Source organism: Neofelis nebulosa, chromosome 11 (genome assembly GCF_028018385.1).
Source record: "Neofelis nebulosa isolate mNeoNeb1 chromosome 11, mNeoNeb1.pri, whole genome shotgun sequence".
NCBI classification, from domain to species: domain Eukaryota; kingdom Metazoa; phylum Chordata; class Mammalia; order Carnivora; family Felidae; genus Neofelis; species Neofelis nebulosa.
The window spans coordinates 70,717,830-70,744,533 of NC_080792.1; the positions used below are offsets into that span (position 1 = coordinate 70,717,830).

The 26,704-nt window shown below is 43.6% G+C and overlaps 1 protein-coding gene across 2 annotated transcripts in view; it reads right to left on the bottom strand.

Moving 5' to 3' along the window:
• Positions 1-26,704, bottom strand: part of PITPNB (phosphatidylinositol transfer protein beta) — a 62,058-nt gene that overhangs the window by 20,774 nt on the left and 14,580 nt on the right. For both annotated transcript variants that reach the window (XM_058693126.1, XM_058693127.1), the window contains exons 4-6: positions 22,224-22,321; positions 20,998-21,074; positions 19,302-19,385 (exon numbers count right to left, since the gene is read on the bottom strand). In XM_058693126.1, the coding sequence (XP_058549109.1) occupies positions 19,302-19,385; positions 20,998-21,074; positions 22,224-22,321 (259 nt within the window). The remainder of the gene's footprint in view (positions 1-19,301; positions 19,386-20,997; positions 21,075-22,223; positions 22,322-26,704) is intronic.

The window sequence follows — 26,704 nt, forward strand, 5'->3', positions numbered from 1 at the left end:
ATCAGAACTATCAATCCTGCGGCAGCACCCACCCCCCCCAGCCCCGCCCTGATCTCTTCCATGGCTGGGTCTGTGCTGGGTGCCTCAATGACAAGGCCAGCCTGTCCACACCCTTGTTCAGAGACCGGTAGGGTGCAAATCCCTCAGCTTGCTAATGGAAGCCCCTCGTCACAGGAGGTGAGCGAGGGGTTTATGCCTCCATCATAGAACTACCTCAGTTGTATCACGTCACAGCGGAACGGCCTTAAGACTGGTTTTATGCAAAGTTCTAGTGTGTGTAAATTCTATTTCCCTAACATCCTCTTCCTTATAGAATGGAGGAAATGAAAGAAGTAATCTTTTTCAACCTGCCTGCTCTACACATACACACATATACACACGACCTACAGATAGGAAAAAAAACTACCTTAAAGAGTAAAGTTCAGATTTAAAAAAAGAAATGAGTTTCAATGGTCAGAGTGAGCAGAGGTCAGCTGGTGAGCTGAAAATACTACAAAGGGAGAGCCTTTGCCTTGTCACGCAGAATTCCTGAGCCCCTGAGCCTGGGGTCCTTCCCAACATTCATGGAAAGACCATGTACTTTAAGGAAAACACCCAGACAAGTCATATGTGAAACATCACTGTTCTAGAGATAAAGGCAAGCACTGAACATCTCTAAGTATAATACAAACTTTCACAAATCAAAGAAAACATGTTGAGAGGCAGCCGCTCTGAGATTCAACATTTACTCAGTAGATGCACATGACGTGTCAGTAATTCCTAAAGAGAAAGTTAAACGTAAATTGTGTGAAGAAGGGAAAATGTGAGGTTCAAGTAGAAAACAAAAATTCAAAAAGGGCCCAACAGTGTGCCAAAATTATTACACAAACATTTAGCTGGCTACACTGAGTCTTACTGCTTTAAGATCTGCAATGTGGTAGTAGGCATTAGGTCAGGCAGCGCTATCCAGTTACGACAGACCCGAACAAGCCGCCTGCAAGGGGCCGGAGGACTTCTGGAGTTACATGTGTCTGGGCACATCACAGAAAGTTCAATTTCTGTCAACTAACGCGAATTCTTAAATTCCAATTTAGAGCCGCACCCTCAAAATTAACAACTTCACTGCTGGGAAAAGAATCCATCGTACAGGCAGTCTCAACACCAAGGTTCACAGTGCGCAATCAGCCATCCTGCCGATATAAACCATCATGTAACGCCATCAAATGTTTTCTCTAAGTCTGAGGCTTGGAATTAAAATCTAGAGACAAGCTTACTTCTCCCCAAAATTGAAAGTGTTTAACATCCTATCAAATAATCACTTCTGACACCATGTCCCTCAATCGAATCTATTTATTCGGTAGCCACCACGTAGAAGGTAGCGTGCAGGATGCTAAGAGGGGAGCCCGAGGGGTCTGAGGACACAAGGAGAAGCAGCACCTACCTGGTGCCAGCTCCTAGGAAGTCGCAGTGGAGCTGGGAGAAAGAAGAGGCAAACAAAGAAAAGAACCGAAACCCCAGAGAGTAGGAGTTAACCGCCAACAGAGAACGGAGAGAATGAGAGTCAGAACTGAAATCAACGGACACAAGCCAAGGAAAGGCATTTTTAAAATCAGTTTTAACATCGTGTTTAAAAGGCAGAAAAACCTTAACTGCAAAGGTAGATGTTAAAAATTCTTGGGATTCAATTTTTAACTACCTGCATAACGTCCAGAGGCCTGGCCAGTGTTTACCATTTCAACCCACTTAAGTGGGGGGGCGGGGGGGGGGGGGGGAATACTTTTTTTTTTTTTAAATACCATCTCAGATGTGACCTCATTGTGGGCATGCCGTTCAAAATTTTTTCTTAATGCAAAATGTGAGATATGATGGAGCCTGGCATGGGCTGAATGGTAAATCGCACATTTCCTAAATCCGAGGGACTGTCAGAGCACGCTCCGCCATTTTATGTGACAAGAAGAAGGAACACACTCAGCCAATGAAACATGACATACCTGGCAGACAAGCCCTAATTCTCAGTGTATTAGAACGGGAGGAAAAGCGGGCAGGGGAACCTCAGAACTGATGAAACGGAGCCCGCAGAACGAACTTCTGTACGATCATGGCACCGGTGGAGGTCAAAACGAACAGATGGATCGGGTGGGCTTTGCTGACGACACCCCTTCAGGTCCTTCCTGAGCCCAGCTCCGTACCAGGGTGCCCACCTCCGGGCCTTTCAATGCCTGTCTGACATACTAACTGAAGAGGGCAGAGTAACGCCTCAGAGCTTCTCCGCTCTGTACCTGTCACACCGTGGCAGAAAAAGCCTGTTTCGTCGTGACTACCAGGTACATACCCTGCGACACCTTTCGGAACTAAAGGATCCACAGAATTACGGAGGGAAACCCGCCCATGAAGACCATCCCAGCCGCCTCATTTGACAGATGAGGAAGCCACGGTCCCAACGACCAAGTGGTATGGCTCTCCTAGCCCAGGACTTAACTCCAGCCTTCCTGGCCTCTGTCCCCGGCTCATTCTAGTGGACCACACGGGAGGCAGCAGAAGGGTGTCCACAACTGCCAGATAAGCAAAACCCATTTCAAAAACACCAAGAAGCAGCAGCAGCAGAGGCATCAAAGTGGGTTTGCCTGTAAGGCAGGAGTGTGTGCGTATAAAATATCACACACACGCGCGCGCACACACACACGCACTCATGTATCTCCCAAGGTAAGTCTTCCCAGCTGTTTTCTCTTGACTAAAAAGCAGCAAACATTAAAGGTGTAACACTGAAAGTGTCACAAGACCCAATTATTAACAATAGCACCTTAACCCTGACAGATGAGGATAATGCATCTTGTCAAAACCCAGGAATTTTTTGTGTTTTACTGTTAGTTTGCATACGTAAATGTTTAATCAGTTGAATTAAGTGGCAAGGTATTACAAAGCAGGAGGCAGGTGTGGTTTTAACAACGTCGGTTTTGTACCTTTATAACAAAACACTTAATTTTTCTGAACAGTTACCTTCTTCGCTACGATTTTATTGTTGGATTGCTGGTTTGGTCTTTCTGCATTTGAAAACTGGCCGACTCATATCCGTATCACAATGAACAAATATATTCCTTCATGTATGACAGTTTCGGCATACAGAATGCAACCTCAGCTACCAATTATAGCTGCAAATGAGCAATAGTGTGGAATGAGACAGCCTGCTGGCTTTGTTAGTATTCTGTCTCCTTCGGGATCCCATGGGGAAAGGGGAGGCTCTGATGAAGAGAAGCCCTTGGCTCATGGTTTATTGTGCTTGCCACCAGCTGCAGACTTCTCATCTCATTAGTTCTTTTAGAATACTGTGGGTGAAGACAGCTGTAGCCTACTTGAGTCTTCAGCTCCTGGGTATTCTGAAGGCTGAATTTGCTATGCACTTTCTGTAATCCTTGGGAAAAAAAAAAGCAAGCAAATTCACCAGGCCAAGGAAGTGTATTTTTAAAACGAGGTTTAAAATCGCGTTTAAAAGTAGAAAAATCTTATTGCTAAGGTGCACTGTGTTTAAAAATTTTTACGATCAAATTTTAATTATCTGTATGCTGCCCAGAGGCCTGGCCAGGATAAGGGCTCGGTAAAACCATCATTATCAAGTTAGGTGTAACGTCCCCGGGCACCCGTTCGCTCCACCAATACCAGGGCCTCGACGACAGAAAAACACAATGGTATCAGCATAAGGTAGATTCGGATTAGTGGTAATACACCTCTATTTAATTGAAAACTCTCACTTAAGTAAAAAAGGAGGCAAGTGAAAGTCAAGACACCCTTTGGAGAACAAATAAAATATAATATGGGAAATAAATGGCTTACTGAGTCTCCATGCTGGAGCCACAGAGTACGTTCATTAAATTCTTATAAATAGCTGTTTTCTGTCACTGGAATACAAAAGTTGTGCTACCTCTTGGGTGTACATCTGTTAGTCTCTACAGCTCTCAACAGAAACTCTCAACAGAAAGCAGATTCATTCTGAAGACAAAGAATATTAGTTTTATGAATCTCTTAGCATAGTGGCTGTCCCCCCAAATGCAAGTAACAAAATCTGTGCTGAGCCAACCTAAATGTCCTTGAGCCCAGACTTAACTCATGATTATGAATGGGAAGTGAGTAGGGGGGGGGGGGGGGGGACCGGCAGGAGATTCTTGACAGCTTGTGGAAACATCGAGATGAGCGCCACACGCCAGAAACTGCTCGGAGAACCAGGCATGGGTTGCCACAGGTGAGGCGAAATGGAGGCTAAGAAGAGGGCCTAAGCCACAGCATTGGCAGCCTCCGCACCTGCTCCTAAAAGGGCACCCTGCGCGAACCCCCGCGCCCCCCGCCCCGCCCCCAGCACAAAGAAACCATTCTATGGGGTCAAAAATAAAAACTTGAGAGAGATATTAGGATCCCGCAGCCTGCCGTAAAATGCTTTCCTTGAGCACAAGATGATTAATTAGGTGTCTATTCAAATAGCTCAGAGATAATCACGAAGTTGAGACGGCACGGGTATCGCCGCTCAACCTAGCAAAGCTTATTTCCTCTAATCACATCCTAAAAGTAAAGCCCAGGATGAGGGGGAGAAAACCACATTAACTATGAAGATAAATAACAAACATCATCTATTAGCACTGCGCTTCATTTCTCAGTACGTATTGCGGCACTTGGAAAACAAGGCGTTCCTGGATCCTATCACGGCTGACCCCAGCGCATAACTAATTGGAGCTGACAAAATCCAAGCCAGACTCCAGAGGGGAAGCCCATGAAAAAAAAAATGTTTGCATTAAATTTTGCAACAGCAAGTAACAGAGGTGTAAAGACAAATAACATTTACGAACTTGTTTAAGAAACTCATTTCAACGGTTATTTTCAAATAAGCAGCTTTCTTTCCTATTTTTAATTACAGCTCCCCAAGGACCCCTCACCCTTTCAGGTTCCCACAGAGCACCATTAATATAGTATAAGTAAATCTCATTAATTCAGGTCCTACCACCTTGGAATTTATAATAATTCGGACAGGGGCTGGACTGAAGTTTATCTTTGCGTGATCTATGAAAAAAAGATTTGCTACACAAATTAATAGAGTAACAAGATCTCAGGAGGGCTGTTTAAACAGTTCAGAAGTGTTTTAGAGCAATTCAGAAGCATTCATTTGCATATAATTATTATGCTAATTACAAATCATTCTTATCTATTCATTAAAGCAGATTCCCAAAGGACCACTAATTGTCAATAACTTGTTGGCCTAGTTTCTGTTACTGAATGTACCTCTGAGGAACAAAACTGCATTAAAAAATATTCTCTAATTCAGCCTTCTCATTAATCCTTACCGGCTTCCCACCAATGAATCCTAAAAGGCTAATTTTTAAACAACTGCACTCAGAACAGAGAAATGCAGTCAAACCTACAGGGCTGAAGAGAACACTTTTTTTGTGATCTTTTTAATCTCCTGGAGACCCTGCATAGAGATCTGGGGTGGGAGTAGCAGTGGGGCTGAGCATGGGAAGGGGGCAGAGGCTGTCAACAGAGCTCTATGCTAAAAGGTGGCCATAGCTTAGAATAGTCAGGCTAGGGCACAGCCAGGCTAGGGGCACAGTGGGCTGGGTGCCTCTTCCATTCTTTCAGAGACCGCCAACACTGTCACGCTTATGAAGGCAGACCCCCAAAGCCTTTGGAAGGCTAGAAATTAATAGAGAAATAGAAAGAAATCAATTTCAGCCCTGAAAAGAAGTTGCAACCAAAAGCCTGATGTGACAGGGACACCTGGCTGGCTCAGTTGTTAGAGCAAGCAACTCTTGATCTAGCGGCCGTTAAATTTGAGCCCCATGCTACTAAAAAAAATAAATAAAAATAAAATGAAAAAAAAAAAACAAAAAAAAAAAACAACCCTGAAGTGACAGACTCCATCTCCTCCTGCATACCTGCAGGGGAACCAGACAGTTGTGTTCTAGATGAGACGCGGGAAGGTGGGGGGCGGGGGGGGGGGGGGGGGGGGAGGAGTAAGCCCTTGGCTGGCGGGAAAAGGGGTTCCTGGATAGCCCAGGGCTGGTGGGCTACTCCTGAGCCCTGCCCTCAGATAAGTGGGCTACTGGTTTGGGTAACCCTATGTTTCATGCACAAATATACAAAATATTTGTTACTACCACCTATTTACAGTTAAATACTTATTAGAGCATTTTAAAATGAATAACTCTTAATACTCTTGATACGAATGTTGAACATTACATCTTTAAAGATTAAATTACAAATGCCTGAAATGTACGTAATATGTTCAGGAAAAGTCTTACTTAACACAAAATGTATTTATTTCTTAAATGACAACAGATCATAAAACCTATCATATCAAACTCCTTAAACTAAAACCAGGGGAAAGCCCTAATGAATATTCAGGTGAGCCCTTTCCAGCAAAACGTCCATGTTGGTTTATGAGCTGACCTCAGACACAGCTGCTCCTAAGCCCCAGGACCCCAGTTAACCCATTAGCACTAATTTCACAAACATTAAGTAGGAAATAATTGCAGGGAAACATTTTTTTTTTTTTTTTTTTTTAACAGCAAGAGCAAAATCCAATAACCAGCACTATTCTTGCTACTATGTTTGGAGAACTTGTTATATGCCAGGCACATGCATTCTCCCAGCTAACCGTCACAATGCTGGAACACAGGTGATCCCACCATTTCTGGGGGTGGAGAAGTGAAATCCCTTGCCCTTGCAGAGCAGACGGGCCAAGACTCAAGGCAGCTCTGTCAACAACCTGGCCAACCACCACACTTTTGAATGCAAACATGTGATGTGATTTACGCTTTATCATCTGAGAGTACTCAAGTAATGAAGGGATCTTTGCTCCCCCTCTCCCTAAGAAAGAGTTACACTGCTGGGGTGCCTGGGTGCCTCAGTCGGTTGAGCATCTGACTTTGGTTCAGGTCACGATCTCAGGGCTCATGAGTTTGAGCCCCAAGCCAGGCACAAGTCAGGCTCTGTGCTAACAGCCCAGAGTCTGGAGTCTGCTTCAGATTCTGTTTCCCTCGCTCTTTGCCCCTCCACAGCTCATGTGTGCACGTGCTCTCGCTCTCTCCCTCTCTCTCTCTCTCAAAAATAAACATTAAAAAAATTAAAAAAAAAAAAAAAGAGTTGCACTGCTTTTAATAAAAAAAAAGGGGGGTGGGAGGCTTTTATAAGGAATACGCTTAAAAAAAAACTCGATTTGAAGCCATTTATGCGAATTTCTTTCAGCTGCTCAAAATGGCATTTTCCCCCCAATCCAGAAACTGGAGCAACTCGACCTCACACCTCACCACCTCCACCGCCCCCCTACTTTTTTATTTTTAAAATATGGAAGAGATCAGAAGTAAACATTAAGTTAACAGGTTTTAGTGAAAAAGCATTTTGTGCAAAATAGACTTGTACATGCAGATTTTTAAGGGAAATTTAAAAGTCCTTGCTAAGATTTAACCAAGCTATGAACGAAGCGATATGTTATTTTCCCACAAGGGGGCACTGCCATGCAACTATGCCTTCAAATACACTAGGACATTCTCCAAATCCCTGGCTGGATGTAAATCTTCTAAGAGTTCCAAAAGTAGACCATGTAAGGGAGCAGAATAAAGTGGGGAACGTTTTTACACTTCTTTTTAATAAAAACCATGCCTATGTTTATTTGTATCTCCTTTAAGGATGGGGGGTAAACCTCTATAACTTACTACAAAAAGGATTTCGACAGTGGCTTGCTTCCCAGCATAGAAAAGGCGGGACAAGACGAGCATTTATTTGACAAGGGGAATTTCTTAAGCAAATGCAAAATCACCGCTACCTTAAAAGCTATACTTGAGTTGTTTTGGTTTTTTCTTTCCCCCGAGTTCAAGGGGGCTACGATTACAGTTAGGAGCTGGGTCACACGTCTCCCCTCCTTACTCTGCACACGCTTTAATAAGGAGCTCTTGGAGCTCTCGCACATACACCAGAGAGAAGTTTCTAACGCTTAGTCTACGTTCATTTTAACAGCAAAAGGAAGAGGTACTCTACTAGATCGAGTGTCTGCTCACACCAAAGAGAACTGAAGCCACATTTGGCAACCACAGGCTCTCCTTGGACTCGCTGGCTCTCAGTCACAAACTTCTAATAAACAAAAGCTCTTTTCAGGACTGAAGAATTAGGTAGCCCCTGCACAGCTCCGACAAGCAGAAAGCCCTTCTTAGGAAGCAAGCAGCTACAGCTGGAACAAAAGCAACATCTAGAATGCAGACCTTTTTGAAAAGCCGGGAGAGACGATGAAGTGAAGTAATGGTCGGTGCTGACTGCTATGGGTTATTATCCATCAAAGATTAATTTGGAAGGTCTATTAGGTTGACCCCAAAAATGTCATTTGTGTGGCTCAAAGCTGACAAATATGAGCAATTTCACAAAGTTGGAGCTAATATTTAGCTTTTTGTAGCCAGATTTCCTGTTTTTAGAAAAACTTTAATCTTTTAAAGATTACATAGAAAGCATAATTTATGATTCTTGCATTTCCTTAAAATTAATGAAGTTTTTTTCTAAAGGCAGTACAGTAAAGCATATGTTGCCAAGACTATGCACTCAAGTGTGTAACATCTGGGCACTGTCTCACAGAATGCCTGATCAAAGAAAAAGATAGGCCCAAATCCTTCCTAGAGCATGAGAAACAAGCATTGCTTAAGGTGTGACCAAAACTTACAAAGCAAGTTTCATCAGCTTTCCAAGGCTGACATTCAGGAAAAAGTATCTTTAAAAAAGAAAACACAAAAACAAAAAAAGGGCAGTAACTAAACACAATATACACTCGTGGTTTAAAACAATTAAAAAGGGTCATGGTTCAGGGTGCCTGGGTGGCTCAGTTGGTTAAGCATCTGACTCTTGATTTTGGCTCAGGTCATGGTCTCACGGTTTGTGGCACTGAGCCCCACACTGGGCTCTGCGCTGGCAGCATGGAGCCTGCTCGGGATTCTATCTGTCCTGCTCTCTGGCCTCCCCCCTCCGCTCTCTAAAAAAATAAACTTAGAAGTGTCAGAATGTCACACACTCAAGGGAACGGTGCATTCAAAGTAAAACGAGCTAAATGCATGGAAAAGCAAGTCTTAAATATTCATTTTTCAAAGGCAAATGGGATTCAGAAAATCAGGTACTGCTTAGCACATTTCTACTCTCAACTAAAATGCCTACCAAAACATACCAAACAAATGGATCATAAACAAAGAACAAATGGCCAACGCCAGAGAGAACAAGCAAAAAGCCCAAACTTGTTTCTTTGAACATCACAATCCTTAAAGGGCTTACCATGGAATTTCCACAAACGGCTTAAGGGAGCAGTTTAGAAGAGCCCAACAATTCCATTATCATCTTTTGGTGTACAACTAAAATGGGCCAGAACTCTTCTTTTAGTAAAGTACAAAACTCCAAACCTCTAGGCTCTAGTCAGCCTTCGAACTTGGGACTTTGGCTACAGCCTGGAGCCCAGCACTGGTCTGTATCAGTTGTGTGGGTGGGGGTGGGGGTGGGGAGGGGGGAGGGGGGCGTCCTTTGGCACAGGGGCACTTAGCACCGCCACACTCACTACACAAGCAACCAACTCCAAGTCACTTAGGAACACTTTAATGTGTTTGCACATTAAGAATCTTGCACTCCCTTCAGACAGATACAATTTCTCTTTATCTGGAAAAATATTTACCATACCAACACAGAGCAAACAGTGAGTTCCAAAAGATGTTAGCTAAGTGCACATAAGAGAAAACGTATGGTGCTCTCTGTAAGCGCCCACACCAAAAGACATCTTAGGGGCTCCAACCCTTTTCTGTTCTCTTGCACAGATGCAAATTTCCAAATATCCCAGCATCTAGCAGTTGCGGGAGGAGGTGACCAAGGCCACTAATGAAACTGCTATTTTGGGGAACCAGGGGAGATGGAAAGAACAGGTGGCTGATTGTTTGTTTTAAATAAATTAAGCATGCTCTTAACATATTGCAAAGGAAGGAACATCATATGGTGAGAAGATGCTCTAGAAAGACAAAAATAAGTCAACAGCCCCACTTTTAAGTCCTGATTCCTCTTTCCAGTACTTATGTGGCTCAGGGAAGTTACAGCACTTCCTTCTGGGCTCAAACTCCTTAACAGTGAAAATAAAGGCTGGGGTGAATGTTTTGGACCATGACCCTCAAAGAGTGCCCACTGTGCAATCTTCACCCTGTATCGTGTATACTTGAGCATGTCCCAAGTGTGAGCATGTACAGAAATCTCCTGGAGAGCTACGTGGAGCCCAGAGTGCTACCTGGACACTGACTGGGGAGGAAGCTAAAAATCTGCATTTCTAACAAGCTGTCCCTGGACAGACCAAGCTTGAAAGGAAAGGGACTTAAGCGTTTTGGCTGGAGTCCTAGCTAAGGCACTGAGAGGCAGGCTTGGGAGTTAGTTACAAGGCTCCCCAGAAGGCCTCAGAAGCCCTGAAAAGAACCTCTTCGCTTCCAATGGTCAGAGAACTGGACCTGTGAGCAGATCCAGCCCACAACTGGGACTCCCACAAGTACAGACCTGCCCCCCTCGCCACGGTGGGGGGGGGGGGGGTCTTCTCCAAAGGAAAACAAACAAGGGGGGTGAGGCCGAATGGGCTGGATTCCAGGAACTTCCAGGAAGGGTGAGCTGGACTGGCAGCCCACGCCCTCACCTGGGAGTGTCAGGGTCCCCTGGAGTGTGGAGGACCCCACTGTGACAAGGGAGTGGAGCCACGTGTTACTCCAGGCTCTAGGCTGGAAAAGCTGCTGGGGAGAAGGGTTCTACTGCCAAGAGATGGCCCAGAGGGCAGTCCAGACTTGAGCAGTGTGTGGGGACCCAAGGCCCAGAGCTCAGGATGTCCAGCTCGGTCGGGCAGGCATCAGGGCTGCAGAGCAGCTGCAAGTCACGCCCTCCCCACCGCCCCCCAGGGGGGCATTTGCAAATGACAGGGACTGGGAGAAAAGGCGGAGAGTTGGGGTAAATCCGACAGGGCAATTACACTCACAGGCAGGTCGGGATGAAGGGACTGAGGGTAATGAGTAACAAGAGGTTAAAAGGAAGGTCAGAAAGAACAAAAGAAAGAAGAGGCATGAAATCTGAGCTTTAGTTTAGGAGCACAAGCCTACTGGGTCACTCACATTCAAAGGGGCTCCTTCAAGCTCTCTAGCGAAGTCCCCGAGAAGAACCCCATCAGTCGGAGCACACCCTCCACATCCTTTCTGTGACCCAGACACAACCTGGTGTGGTGAAACACCACTACAGTCCCAAAACTGGGCACGTCTTGGTTTTGAAATGCCTCATCTGGGAAAAATCTTTCACCACAAGTGGATACACTCCAACATGCTGAAATAGGAGGGAAAAAAACCTCATTCCCTCTTTATATGAGCTGCATTTTAACAGGGAATAGATCTGTACTTTTATACTATGTCTTCCAAACAATGCTTTCCTACAAGTATTCGCTTATTACTGACACTTAAAAAACAGATGTTCAACTAAGTCATTTTTAGACCTGTGAGCCTTAAAATCCTGATTTAAACACTACTTCTACTTAAATCAATTCTTGGAAATAACAATAAAGTCACAGCATATACTACAGAGGAAGCATATACTACAGAGGAAGGCTGATACAGTCCTTTCTGGTTACACATAAATACCTAAAAATGTGGTTCCAATTTCTTTCTGTTTTTTAAACCGTGCTCATTTTCTTTCAAATTACTTCCAAAAACGAAGGTCTCTCTGATGTTAATCGTGTGTACACTTCGGCTTACACTTTAAAGGGTCTTCCTCTCCTGGGAAGTGACTTTTGTATACAAATCATGAAAAGCTACTTAGACAAAGTGCTGGAGATGATTAAAAGGGGCCAGATTCACATTTATACCTTAAAAAAAAAAAAGCAGAAGCAGATGTCAACTGACTCATTTGTATATATTTTGGAAATGAGTTGAAGATATGCATGTGCATTTCATCAGGACGTTTAAAGAAATCTCAACTTTTTTTTATTGTGGTTCTGTATCAACAACAACTGTAAAAATTAAAAAAAAACATATATATATTCTGGTATCCTCCGTATGCTAGAGAAAACCTTGATTCATTACAATGTGATCTAACTAAAACATTTTTCAATCTGACAGAAAGGTATTTGCTCATTCAGAAATGAATTTTTAGAACCGAGAGCATATCATCTACTTCATCACCTAGGATTAGTAAAGAAGGAACGAAAGCAGCATTTTGTTCATTTAATATTTGAATGATAAAAACATCAATTCCTCCAAACTGTCTTCTCCCCCTTCTTTTTTTTAGACAACACTGGTTCCATTTTTAGGAAAATAATCTGCAAATTCTTTTTGATTCACCAAGCCTTTATTAAAAGTTCACTCGGTATCATGCACTGAGCATCTTGCTGGAAAGAAAGAGATGATGTCGTACCTCATCATCTCCTGGAAACACAGAGACGATGAGGTACAACAGAGACTGGGCCCCCAAAGGGTACCCAATTTACCGTGGAAAAGAGGAAGGCTTTTCAGGAGTCATGCCAAGGTTAGATCTGAAATGGAAGAGGGGCTGGGACGGTGTGGGGATGGAGGAGGGGAGGGGGCTCAGGGATGTGTTCTGCTGGAATGGCTTGCCAAGCAGAAGGCGGCTTCTTTCTTAAGGGATGGAACACCTTAATACTTCACTACAATGCCTCTTTCCCCCAAAACAGGAAACCAGTTTTGTATAGTGGCCAAAGGAAACGGGGAGGGGGGAGAGGAGACATTTATGCAGACATCCCAGAATCCTTAGCTTGTTTCATTAGGCAATCATGTATCTTCTAGGAAACTACAGAGAATGGTGGCTATAGTAACAGTCCTATACAGACTTTCCATAAGTAATCAACAAAAAAAAAGTGGATAAACCATATATTTAAACATATATGTATGTGTGTGTGTGTGTGTATATGCAAATTACTGTGACCTTGGGTCAAATTCTTGTTCCTAGAGTTATTGTGACAATGTCACCCTTCAATTATGTAAATATGTCAAAGGATCCACTCAAATATTTAGTTACTCTGTGGGTCTTCTCACATCCTTTCTGTGTACAGTGAGGTACAGTTCATAAGCACAACCAAAAAACAGCAAAGTCTACAACAAGAGTGATATATGAGCTGTCTGACACCAGCAACCCAGCAGAGAGCTGATCCTTAAAGTAATCAACAGTCACTCTGAATTAAACTGTCCAGGGCTGTATTTGTGTTAAATGCCCCTGCAGTGACAGAAACCCCCCACCAGGTGGAGTTAACAGTCAAGATTCACTTGCAAATTCTTGGGTTGGGTTTTTTTTTTGTTTTTTTGTTTTTTTTTTAAAGCTGATTTTATTTACTTTTGAGAGAGCGTGCAGAAGCATGCATGCGTGAGTGAGGAGGGGCAGAGAGAAGAGAGAGAATCCTCAGCAGGCTCCACACCAGCAGCACAGAGCCTAACATGGAGCTCAATCCCACAAACTGAGATCATGACCTGAGCAGAAATCCAGTGAAACGCTTAACCGACTGAGCCACCCAGGCACCCCCCAAATTCTTGGGTTTCCTGAACTCCCAACTATTTCACATTACTCCTGATTGGGGAGGAGACCTGGCTATTAATCCTCTCAAAATTACTAATTAACTGCTTTTATTTCTTTTAAAGCATGTTAATAGGCAGGAAAGAAATTCAGTCATTCAAGAAGTTTTTAGAAAAACTAGCTCATTCAAGAAAAACCAGAGTTCATTACCAACCAGATGAAAATCATGGATTCAGTCAGACCGAGACCAAAACCTCCACGGGTTAAGGTGCCACAGCCTGAACTCCTGAGAGATCACCACACCCTCAAGGTCTCCCTACTAAAAATCCACATCGTTGGTCCAGTCATAGTTACTAAACTCTTGATTCTAGTGTTCACTTTAATCCTTGAAGAGCGAGGTTTAGGTACTAAAAATTGACCGATGGCATGGCAGACGTGTCCCAAGAGGACTCCCACAACGAGTCACACTCCTGTACAAGCTCCTCCCCCGAGCACTGGTGGAACCCACGACACACTTCTCACCAGCAGGCTACGTATGTGCAGCACAGGGCTGGCACTCCTTCGAAGAGGTTGCCTTCCCTGGCCACCAAATTTGTGAGGCGTCGTGCAGCAACAGAAAACCGATACACTAAGCAAGAAGAAGACGTCCCCCAACAGTTCGCTGCACACACGTCCGACAGACCTCGACTCTTCCACCCCGTTCCCCAGCCATCTGGCTCCCTCACCACCGTTCATGAAGGAATCACTACCGCCTTTCACTTTCTTCCCGACTGTCTCATACATGAGCAAGTACATGCATACAGATCTATTTTTCTCCCTTTTACGCTCTTACAAATGGAAGCATCCTATATGTACTCTTTTTTATCTTTCTCCCACATTACCTTGTGAAGGATTCCTGATCAGTACAAATAGAGCTCACTCCCTCTTAATGATCAAACTGAACTCCACTATACAGGTGACCCATAAGGTGCTTAGTCCCTGTTGACGGAGAGACATTTAGACGTCAGACTGTTTCCAGTCATACGTTTATACCTTTGTCACTTCATACTGAGTAGGATCAATTCCTAGAAATGGAATTCCGCTGTACATTTGTAACTCCGCAAAACAGGTTGTGCCGATTTACACACCCAGGGGCAATGTAAGTGGGTGCCTGTTTCTTCTCCCTCCTTGCCAACCCAGGTGTCAAGTTAACATCAAACTGATTTTATAAAATGTCCTGACTCACAAAGGTTAGTTTCCTCATCATTCTCAAGCTCATCGGGTTCACTCAACAAATGCTGATGAAGTCCTCACTCTGAAAAGGGGATGAGTTTGAGAACATGGAGACCAAGACACATCAATGAAACGAGTAAGAGCAGAAGGGTAGAGGATTCCAACGTGAATGAAATCCCCTGGAAGAAATGCTGTCTGACCCTCAGGACACACAGGCCTCAGACAGAGAGGAAGGAGTACCGGAAGGCAGGACAGAACAAATAGCAGGGAAACGAAGCCAGCAGCTTGACGAGTGACAAAGCAGGGCCTTAGCTCTGAAATGGAAGACTGGAAAATCGGTGGAAAGAACTCTGGATTGAGAGTCAGAATTTCCATTGCTGGCACTGGCTAAACGATCTTGGGAAAAGACTCGTTTACCTGGGCTTCAGTTTCCTGACTTGTAAAACAGGGTGGTTAGCCCCGAAATCAAACTTTCTGTGGCTGCAGAACTGTGTGTTCAAAGTCCATTTTATGGTGAAGATTAATGTCAGACAGGCAGGACTATGCTGGGAGAGGGGGACAGAGGGAACTCCTCAGCCCCATGTTCTAGTCACTCCATCCTGACAGCCGGAGAAACTGGTGAGCTCCAAGAAATTCTTAGGATTACACAAAACACGGTCTGAAAGCAATGAGGCCGAGGTAGCTCAGGTCCCCTTCGACTCTAAAAACGATTCCAACTTTCCCCTCAGTGTCGGATAACGCACCTGCACCTCCACTTGCCTACAATGCCTTCATTCACTGACTACCTAACATGGCTCAGGCACTGTTCAAGGAGCTGGGAAGACAACAGTTAGGAGTAAAAAAGACGCTTCCCTCCATGGTGCAATCTCTACTCAGGGAGAAGAGAAAAACAAACTTACAATGTCAGAGTAATGAGGGTAAGAGAGAAAAATGTAACGAGGGTGGGAGTAGACTATTCCACCCATCAAATCGTACTTTTCCTCATGTTACGCCTCCTCCATTTGGTCTTCCCAGATTTTCGTCCTCACACTCTGTTCTTCTCTCTGAAATCCCGCAGCACTTTGGACCATGCATAAGGCTCTGCCGTTTGTTCACCGTTTCACTGCACTGGGCTGGTCTCAGTCAGATTGCAAGCCTCTGGGAGGTTCTGTACCACCCTGGACAGCTACTGCAGGGCTAGTCCAGCAGCACAGAGCAGGCACTCAGTACCTGTGGACTGCTAAGACAACGCTGTCATTTGAGAACTGCAAATGTGTACTTTTCCCAACACCGTGGACCAGAATTTTCAAGGAACATGAAAGAGCAGAATCAAATGAACCAATCAAACCAGAAAACCTAAGTGGATCTGGTTAAGAAGTAAAGAAGGCCAGGTGGTCCAGATGTTTGCATTAGACGCTAATCCTAAGACAAACATTAACTATTCATGGCCAAATAGATGGGGTGGAAGCTGAAGGGAGGGTGTGAGGGTGAATGTCTGTGCCTGAAGTGTGGAAAGAAGAAGATGAGTGGAAGAAAAGGGCAGACCCAGAGCCCCTGCCCCACTACGTCTCTTCCCTACCTCCTTGCTGGGATGGGCACCGGCCCCACAGTTCACCCCCCACCCACCAGGGCTTCACACACCCCTGGGTTCACAACTGCTCAGAGTATCCTCACCTCCCAGCACAGAGTTCCGTTCTCCCCTTTCACAGCGGTAAATGTGTATGTCAGGGTTCCTTTTGGACGTCAAAAGGTCTGAGCATCCCTACATGGTATCAGCTGTATTTTTAGTATTCACAACTGACAAAACACATAACTACTGTGACACAATGTCCACAGCAGCACTAGTTACAAGAGCCACAAGGTGGAAACAACCCAATGTCCATGCACAGATGAGCACATAAACACACTGGACTGTTATCAGCCATAAAAAGAAATGAAGTGATGGCACATCCTACAACGAGGATGAAAACACGCCGAAGTAACAGAAGCCAGACACAGAAGGTCATGTACTGTTATGAAGTCCAGTCTATGAATTATCCAGCAGAGGTAAATCCATGAAAACAGAAAACAGATTAGTGGTAGCCAACGGCTGGGGAGAAGGCAGAGAAGGGAGTGACAGTCAATGGGTGCAGGGCGTCCTTTCGGAGTCATGAAGACGTTCTGAAACTGGGTGATGGCGATGGTGAGAATATACTTGTACAAAATGCCACCGAACTGTCCATTTTAAAGTGGTTAAAATGGTAAATGTTATGTGTGCTTCAACTCAAAAGTACTGTGAATTCAGTAAACTTTAAAATAAATTTCTATCTCACTAATCTCTAAAATGTAACTTGGAAAACAGGAGCTACGAACACTGAGTAATAAAACCACATATACATACTTATTTACTCCCCAACAATGCTTGGTTTGAACACAGGTCTCAGAACTCCCGCACAACTGTAGACAATAATGGCGAACATTTATTAAACTAGACGGTGCTCTAAGTGCTCACATTTAATGCTGTGAGATAATTAGGCAGAGAGAGAGAGTAAGCAACCCATCCGAGACTGAATAGCCAGCAGGTGGCAGAACCTCAAAATTTGAATCTGAAGCCAATCTAGTTTCAGAATGTGTGTTTTTAGACACAGCTCCATGGACTCACGATACAGACTCTTCTCATTTGGGCCCAATCCAGCTCTTTCCCTACGGATCCATCCCAAACAACATTCCACACAGGGAAGCACCCGCTCAGCCTTTGCGTAGCAGCTATCTCAAGTGCTGTTGTCATGTGTCCTCGGGGCCAACAGTGCCTTTTCTCTCCTCGCTGAAGGCTAGCCTGGGGTCGAAGGCATGAGACCAAGGGCCTCCAGGGTTCTTGCACAATCAGCCTTCACTGCTCTTCCCACTTGCATTCATGCCTGCAAACATTGAGCACCCATTTTAGCCTGAGAACAAGAACAAAGAACCGCTCTTATGACGCCAGCAAGACCAAAGGTGTCTTGTATTCTGCAGGAGAACAACCTGGAATGCAAACCCATGAACCACAAGATCCGATCATTTTGTCTGGCCAGCACAACTGTTCCAAACACCAACAATACCAACTGAATGCCTTCCCTGGGGCACCCGTACGGCTGCTCGGCATGATCTGGTGATCTGTCGGTGCAGGCATGTAGGTCAGCCTGCCCCCGCCCACTAACCGACTCACGCACTGCTCACTCCCAAACACTGTCCTCCTACCACCATTCTTTCACACTCAGTGAATCGTGGCTGCGAAAGACACAGAGGGAAAAAAAGGCAAAACAGACACTTGAATATTGTTTTTAAAACAGAAAATACATTCACTTCTGAGGATTTAAAAAAAAAAAATCCTGTATAATTTCAAAGGTGGAATTCTCCTTAGAACTGAAAATAACTTCAAATCATAGCACAACTAAAATTTAAGAAGTTCTATGACAAGGGTCCCTCATGAGTGCTTACATTTCTATTCAGGGAGGATATCCTAACAAAACAGGATCCAGTCTAGCAGGTCACTACTGGCAGTCTCGACCCCAGTGATTGCAGAGAAAAGGTGGGAGACCTCTGTTTTAGAAGGGTTACTTTTAAGTTGCAACAGCAAAACCAGACATTTAGTGTTGGGGTTTGTTTGTTTTTTAAGCTTATTTATTTTGATAGAGCATGAGCAGGGAAGCGCAGAGGGAGAGGCAGAGGCAGAGAATCCCAAGCAGGCTCCACGCTGTCAGCACGGAGCCCGACGCAGGGCTCAATGCCACCAACAGTGAGATCACGACCTGAGCCGAAACCAAGAGTCAGACACTTAACCGACTGAGCCACCCAGGCACTTGTTGAGGTTATTTCTGTTCAACTTACAACACTGCTCAGGTTCAGACAATAAGCACTGAAAATGAAACAGAAAGGCCATGAAATAAAAATCTAACTGAATACACTGGGCTTTCCTGTGACAGAAAGAAGGGATGCCTGCCACTCTTGTTTCAAAGCTTCTGCTTTCTGGACTAGCAGGAAAAGGGACACTGGTTATCTTAACGTATAAAAAGTCCACAACGTGCCCTGCAAAACCAAGCAGCACCCACCACACTCCAAGATAAGAACTGAGTTAATTTTCACAAGCTGCAGCAGAGTAATACAAGGGTCTTACTTTGGGAGAATGCAGGTCTTCACCTTTGGGGGCGGGGGGTGTTTTTATTAAGTCAAAAGCCTAAAGTACAAATATTTACATCTAGTAAAAATCAAGATTAGGAAGCTGTACAACTGTTAAGCTTTCTTAACCACTCTTTAAAAGCATAAGGGACCCGCATTATTTATAGAAGTTCAAGGGAGAATTCTTTTGTAAAATAATGTTAGTCCCTTTCCCCCCCAATGAAAACAAACCTCTATATATCTCAGGTATACCAGCATTTCTCAAAGGGATCACTTGTGTAAAGGTGAAATCCACACAAAAGACAACCTTCTCTCCTACTCGCTGGTCTTTTTGTTGTACAGACCGACACCTGACCTCCAGACTCATTTCAGTGTAGAAATGCAGGCCGTAAAACAAAGAGTGAAGATCATTTTTAGCTTTAAGAGGCAGCAGGTTAAAATGTCACGGAGGACTATGCAGTACTTACTGCTGGTTCAACTTGACTTCGATCTGCAATATCTATGTGAACAATTTCAACAGTTTTCCACGTGTTCGGATCTAAACCGTGTACCTAAAAATGACAAAGATAAATGAAACACAACAAACTGTAGACTATTCTTACCAGACAAAACTACCACAGTTACGTATATAATCTTTATCTGAGCCTTTTGGAGCACATTATGAAGAATAAAAGAAACCCAAATTCCTACCTCACTAAATTAGTTGTCTGAAGTCTTAAGGGATCTACAAATCTTTTACCCCCTGTAGCCCTAAAAAAATAAGTGTGGGGAAGGGGGAGGTGTGAGGATGCTGCCGATTAACAGAAACCCATCACCATTACTTCCTGGTAGTCCTTAGACATGAGCCATATAACCAAATGTACCGAACCTATGTTTAGCCCAACGATACACAACAATGTTCTTGCAAGCCTTGAGTCCTAGACAAACATAAGGTGACATATTAGACTGCAAGAACCTGCACTGTATGGTTTAAAACCTATCCTGAATCTGATTATCCTAAAGCTTTCCAGTTTCAGTAGGATCATCAATTCCTCCATTCCTTGTGTTGATTAATCATTTATTTCTGAAACTCCCTCTATGAACCAATTAAGAACGGTTTAAAAACTGCCACAGATACGCCCATTTGAGAGCTGGAAAAGGTACATGAACTCATACACTGACTGCAGCATACCAAATCTTCTCATTTAGACTCGAAATTTTAGAATCACTATGAAAAAAACACCAGGAAATATCAAATGATCTTCAGGAAGAAGAACTCAAATCAAATACAAGTCATAATTCAAAAGTTCTATTAATTGGCACCAATCACATAAAAGCAGAATCTACCATAACATGAACTTTCTCTCCTATAACAGCGCAGCACAAGGCTGGACAGTAGTTCTCAAACTGGAGCGTGCACCACAACACAGAGGATGCTGGACCCCCCCCCCCCCAACTGGGGATTTTAGTTCAATAGGTATGGGATGGAGGCTGAGAAGGTGCACTTCTAACAAGCTCCCAGATGCTGCTCCTGGTCCAGAGGCCACACTTTGGACAGCCACTGGGCCAAGGGCATCAATCTATACCAGACGCCTCCCCAGATTCTTTGACAAGCCTCATCAAAAGTTAATGATTACATTGAGTCCTAAATAATGATTTTCTTGAAATTTATTTTAGGGATCAATGTGCACCAACTTGTAAAAACCAGAAGCTTGTCAACATTTTTATAAAATATTGAAAGCTGCTCTTCCCTCTCGCCTTTTGGCCATTTCTCTGACATCAACCCAGCCCCAGCCAAGTGGAGCAGAGGTGAAAATTAAAGCAGTCAAGTTTGCTTTGTAGAGTAGCTCTGGCAAACACAGAGATGAAAAGGTGAAAAAAACCTGAAATTAATGGCTAGAATCGGTTTGGGGATGATCTGTGAATTTTATCTCTGCTCTCCCTGTCCCAGATAAAAAACGGCAACCTCACCAGTCCACTCTCGCACCAAAGCAAGGGGGCTGACAGGGAAAGCCCGTCTGTTGCTCGCTGCTTGCCTGCCTCCCCGCAATCGAACGCACCCTGGTGGGTCCAGGTAGGTCTAAGGTAGATCACCCTGGTGACAAATGGTCTGTCCATGACAAAATGAACTACAGTATTCCCATTTCCAGGCTTCTGCACTGAAAGCCCAGAGTTGAAACTTACATTTTCTAATGTTCCCAAGTCTGGTTTGTGCCATGTTTCAATTTTAATGAAGAAATCATCTTTCATATATTCATTCTGTAGAAAACACAACAGCAAAATAACAGTGATCTTTCACCGGTTCTTTGGGGCTTTTGTCTGCGGGAGCCTTCCCCAGCGTAAGCATCTGCGCTTTGACTCTCTAAGACTGATCCTCAAGTGACAAAGAATCACTAGCTACCTATTTTTATAGACTCCCCAGGCAAACCGAATGCTGCATGCTTTTAAATAATTTAAACAACTCTACTTGTCATGCAGCATACGGGGCTAATATTAAAGAAGCTGAGAGGTTTGGTGAGCAAATACGGCATTCGAAGGAAGTAGCAGAAGCAAAATAAAGTCAACGGGGAGAGTTTGAGACAAGGCTGGAAAAAAACCCCATTAACTGGGAACATGCGGGAGAGTGTGGGCTGGTGGAAAGAGCACAGAGGAGCCATGCAACGTTGGACACTTTTAATTTAAAAAGTAAGCAATGACTGAAAATAAACTATGTAAAGCAAAATTTAAAGATGCAGAGTATGTGACACGAAAATAGTTTTACTCACCGTTACAACTGAGTCATAATGGGCAGGTAGGCAATAAGAGGGGAAAAATTTCAGAATATTAATCAAAGTCAAAACAATCTGTCATATTACTTAATATCACGCAGATTAAACTACCTGAAAACACAGAACAATTAGTAGTTCATGTCTGCAAAGTTTCTACACGAGTGACACTACAGGATACCTCAGGTTACGAAATTAATAATATAATTTTAAAACAATGGTAAAAGGAATGAGGTCACAAAAGCAATACATCACTTTAAGGCTAATTTAGCAAACAACAGGAAACTGTTTCAGAAGTCTGCCGTATTCCTCCTCTGGTATGTGGCAAGATGAGTACAATACTATTGAGACTACACCGAAAGACATTTTTGAGTGCGGATGACCTTTAAGGTCTCACCCCTGGAGCCAGTGCCATCAGCAAGGACCTCCAGGTGGCTGTCAGCAGGGAATGAATCAATGCCCCTCACAAAGGTCTCAGGAGAGGAACCCAGTGCAATCTCTCCCCTGCCACAGCACCTGCCGTGACTCCCCAAGAACCCCACAGAGGGCTTTCTCAGGTGTCACCCTTCTCACAGGCCTCGATACTGGGGGTCCCTCTCCCCCTCAGCAGTGGGGCGGAGGGGTAGAACGGCTGCCATGGACCAGGCTTACTTGTTCTACAGTAGGGGTATGCGTTCCAGGCTTTCTCGTGAAATACCAAGGAGCCCTCTGGAGCAATCATCCTCACGAATGCAGGAACTTTGCTGTGAGGAGAGAAATAGTGAATGTATTTTCAGTACTACCATTCCTTCCTTGTTGGCATCCACAGGGCTAGTTCAAGGAGTACCATCGTCAACAGTGATTACGTTCTGAGTTTCATAATCCGCGTTCAAGACTGTTATCAACAGTTTTATTTTCAATCCCAAAGTAAGTAAGTGGAAAATTAATGTAAAAACAACAAAACGATTAGGAACATTTAACTGAACGCAGGATTTAAGGGGGGAGAAAAGAAACAAGTTTGTGTTGGGCTTCTGCTCTACTCCCTGATATGAAATCCAAAAGTTAACTGAGGCTATTCAACCTGTAGATAATACAGCACAGAAGTTCTCTTACGTGGTTTAGATAGACCACACTCACTGTGGAACACAAAACAGCCCCCAGAATATTGGAATGTCTCTGAAAGAAAGCTTTCAAGTACATTGTACAGAATAAACCGAAAGAAAAATGACGATGTGAAGGACCCATGTAGAAATGTGATAGTAAAACATATCAAGTACAGGGGCGCTTGGATGGCTCAGTCAGGTAGGCATCCAACTTCAGTTCAGGTCATGATCTCACAGTTGGTGAGTCTAAGCCTCGCACTGGGCTCGCTGCTGTCAGTGCAGTCTGCTTCTGACCTCTGCCCCTCCCCTGCTCATACCCTCCCTCTCTCAAAAACAAAATGAAAAACATCTAAAGCATATCAAATAAAAATTTTATATGTCTGGAAGATGAATGTTATTTGCTGCCTCAAGTATAGCTGGAGGAAGGTTAAGTACGTAACACAGGAGTTTGTGCCAATTCACAGGACAGTCAGCAAAGATCCCAACAGTAAGTGGGCAAAAGACAGGCAGGGACACATTACAAATAAAAAACACAACTGGTTAACCAACAAATGGGAAAATCAGTCTTTCCAGTCCTCAAAGAAACGTACATGAAATGACCACTTTTTTATTTTTTTATTTTATTTATTTTGAGAGATAGGGGGTGGGGGGAGCACAAGCAGGGGAGGAGCAGAAAGAGAGGGAGAGAGAGAATCCCAAGCAGGCTCTGCACTGTCAGCATAGAGCCTGATGCGGGGCTTGAACTCACAAACCATGAGATCATGACCTGAGCTGAAATCAAGAGTCCAGACACTTAACCAAGACTGAGCCATCCAGACACCCTTGAAATGACCACTCTTAATGGCTCAAGCCTACTGTAAAGAAGGCAGTTTTATGGGCACAGGCTTTTTATCCAGATCGGATTCAAATCCCAACATCACCACTTAGAAGCCGTGGGACACTGGACACATTACTTGGCTCTCTGAACTTGCTCATGAGTTGAACAGAGTCCCTATTACCTAACTTTGCAGGGTTATTGGGAGGATCCAATCAGATAACACCTGTAACGTGTTCAGCACACTGCATGGTACAGTGAGAGCCCAATTAACGGGACGTACTGCTTTTTAATTATCAGTTGACCTGGAGCTGAGTACTTTCAACGTGCCTTTCTTCTCTTATATCCAATAGCGCTGTGAGGTACACGTTAATTTATTATTTCATATAACCAGCATTTAAGTGGCTAATTGCAGGTCAAAACTATATCCTCCAACTTGAAGTCCCATACACTCTCTTCTGTATCCAAGTTGCTTCTCTGAGAACTTTCAAACACAACTTGATTTCCTAAAGTAAGAGAAGGAACAAACTAGGGAAACTTGGGCCCCAGAGAGGACTTCTGTCTCCTAAGAATCAGCAGTTGACCAGAGGACCCCCCACACACACACCTGTTGAATTTTGGAAGCTAAGCAAGGTAAATGAAAGGAACCCCACCAGCCAGAGAGCCATGCAGTGACAGAAGAGGTGGACAGCCCTTCCACTGTCTCCTCAGTACATAAGAATGTGCATATGTCTTGGAGCTTCCCCTCCTGTGGCCCATTAAACCACTGGAAAAGAAAAGCTGAAGCACCATTACATACAACATTAGAGCAAGATTCCAAAGGCATAAAGAGATTTACCTGTGCCTTTACATCCCGAAAACATAGTAATAAAGAGGAACTAATTCTTTGAGCACTCATTCTTTCCAAATCTTGGGAAGATTCATGTAAAGGGGCATGACGTCATAAAAATAAAGCTAAGAAACCGAAGATACTTTCAACTTAAAAGTCAACGAGTCCATATTACTTCTTTCATTGCTGAAGAACTGGAACCAAAATCCCTTCAACCGTGGGAGAGGTCTATTCGGGGTATAATGTAACACGTATGGGTGATTTTCTACACACAGCTACCAGATTACCTATCCATCTGAGAGTATGACAAAAAGATCTATCACGGATTCATTTGGTCAACTTGCTCAGAAACATGTTTTAACTATCCTATTTATCCCTATAGTGCCCAAAAGTCTAAAAACTTTAAACATTCATCCACAGTTCTAAAACTTGCTGACCCAAACAGAAGAAAATCGGTAGTCACTAAAGGCCAGCAAGAACCAAATCTACAAGAAAGTTTTGACATTTCTTCATTTTCCTCCCGAATGCCTATTACCTTATTTCCAGGATACTTTTCCACGATACCAATTCTAACAACAGATTCTGTTCCGACTTGGTTAAGAATGACCAAACCTTTGAGCCAGTTGTTTCAAACTGGCTGGCTTTTTACATTTAATACTAACAAACATCTTTCCTCAGTGAATCGAAATTATGGACTAAACAGAGAAAACACATAAACAGGGTAAGTAAATTTCAATTCTGCTTTAAGGGAGAAAAATCTTCACTGGTGGCAACTTTAAAATTTTCCTAACAAGGTGGTTCAAGCGTACCATTTATATGTAATTGGCTTTTCTACCTCACTTATCAACCTACCTAGCAAGTAATTTGTTTTGGAAGCTCAGGGTCTCACAAAAGGGACATATATTTACTGAATTACCAAGATGCAGGTAGGCCTTAAACAAATTAACAAGGACATTCCTCCTCTTGTTTTCCCAACTATCATGAAATGTACTCTTGTGATAAACCAACATTCATGACAGTGCTTAACTCAAGATAGACACCTCTAGATTCAGCTGTTTGAGTCAGGCATAGAGGTGCCTGGGTAGCTCAGTCAGTTGAGCATCTGACTTCGGCTCAGGTCATGATCTCAAGGCTCGTGGGTTTGAGCCCCACATCAGGCTTTGTGCTGACAGTGCAGAGCCTACTTCAGATTCTCTGCCTCCCTCTCTCTCTGCCCCTCCTGCACGTGCACACACACGTTCTCTCTCTAAAATAAACATTAAAAAAAATTAAGGCAAAAAATAATGTCCAAGAGCACAAAAGGTTGCCATACATAGCCCTTTCCCCACCCCAATTCTAAATGCACACGAAGGATATCCAACTTCAGGGAAAAATTCAACCAAAATGTGTCATCAATTGTGTTGACAACACTAAGAGACAATTGTGGAGACAACTGTGGAGACAATACTAAGATCTGACGTCACTATAAGAATGGCTGCGAACCTATTAAGTGGGTAAGACAATTCTGTCATAGTGGTACGGGAAAACAAAGGGCTTATGTGGTTTAAAAGATGTGTAATAAATGACCATAATGTATACTGAACTCCTGATCTAGGAGCATAGTTTTTTTTAAAAATCTTGTTCCTGAGATATGTAATACCTTGGCAAATCATTTCAAACTGCACTTTTCCCATCAAAGTTTTATACCTACTTATAAACAAAATGAGCAAAACTGTTCATTTCTATTTTTCCATCCTACATCCTACTGTGGATAAACACCAAAATGTAGAGAAAACCTTATGAAAAAATCTGAAGACCAGATTAATCTGTCACAAATAAAATAATCTTTCATTTTATAATCAACTGAAACATACCTTAAATACATTGGGCACCTCACTCATTCATTCATTCATTCAAGTATTTACTGTCCATTGTATCAGGGGCTATGTAAATAACAGTACACAAACAATTCCTACCCTGAGCTCACCTTCCAGGGAAAGGAGCAGGAAACAGAGCAGTATATAACCAAAGGCAGTGAAATACCTCTCCCGAAGTGCAGTGAAGGAACAGAGAACTGGACAAGTACGTACTGGGGTAAGGGTGCTCAAGGCCTCCCTGAGGAAGTGACACTACAACGGTGATCTGAGGGTGAGGAGGGCCAGCACATGAAGAGACAGGCCCCAGAGTCCCATCAAATAGCAAAAGCCGTGGCCTGCTTGGGTCCCTCTGAGGCCTCTGGCATGGCTAGCCTACAGTATAGGAGGAGAGAGACAGACACAAAATGATGATGGTGAGGTGAGCAGAGGGCAGACCGATCACACTGAGGCCCATTTTATAGACTAAAAGCATTGGGTTTTATTCTTTGTATGATGAGAAGCTACTGAAGGCTTAAAGAAGGAGAATGACAAAACCAGATTTAAAT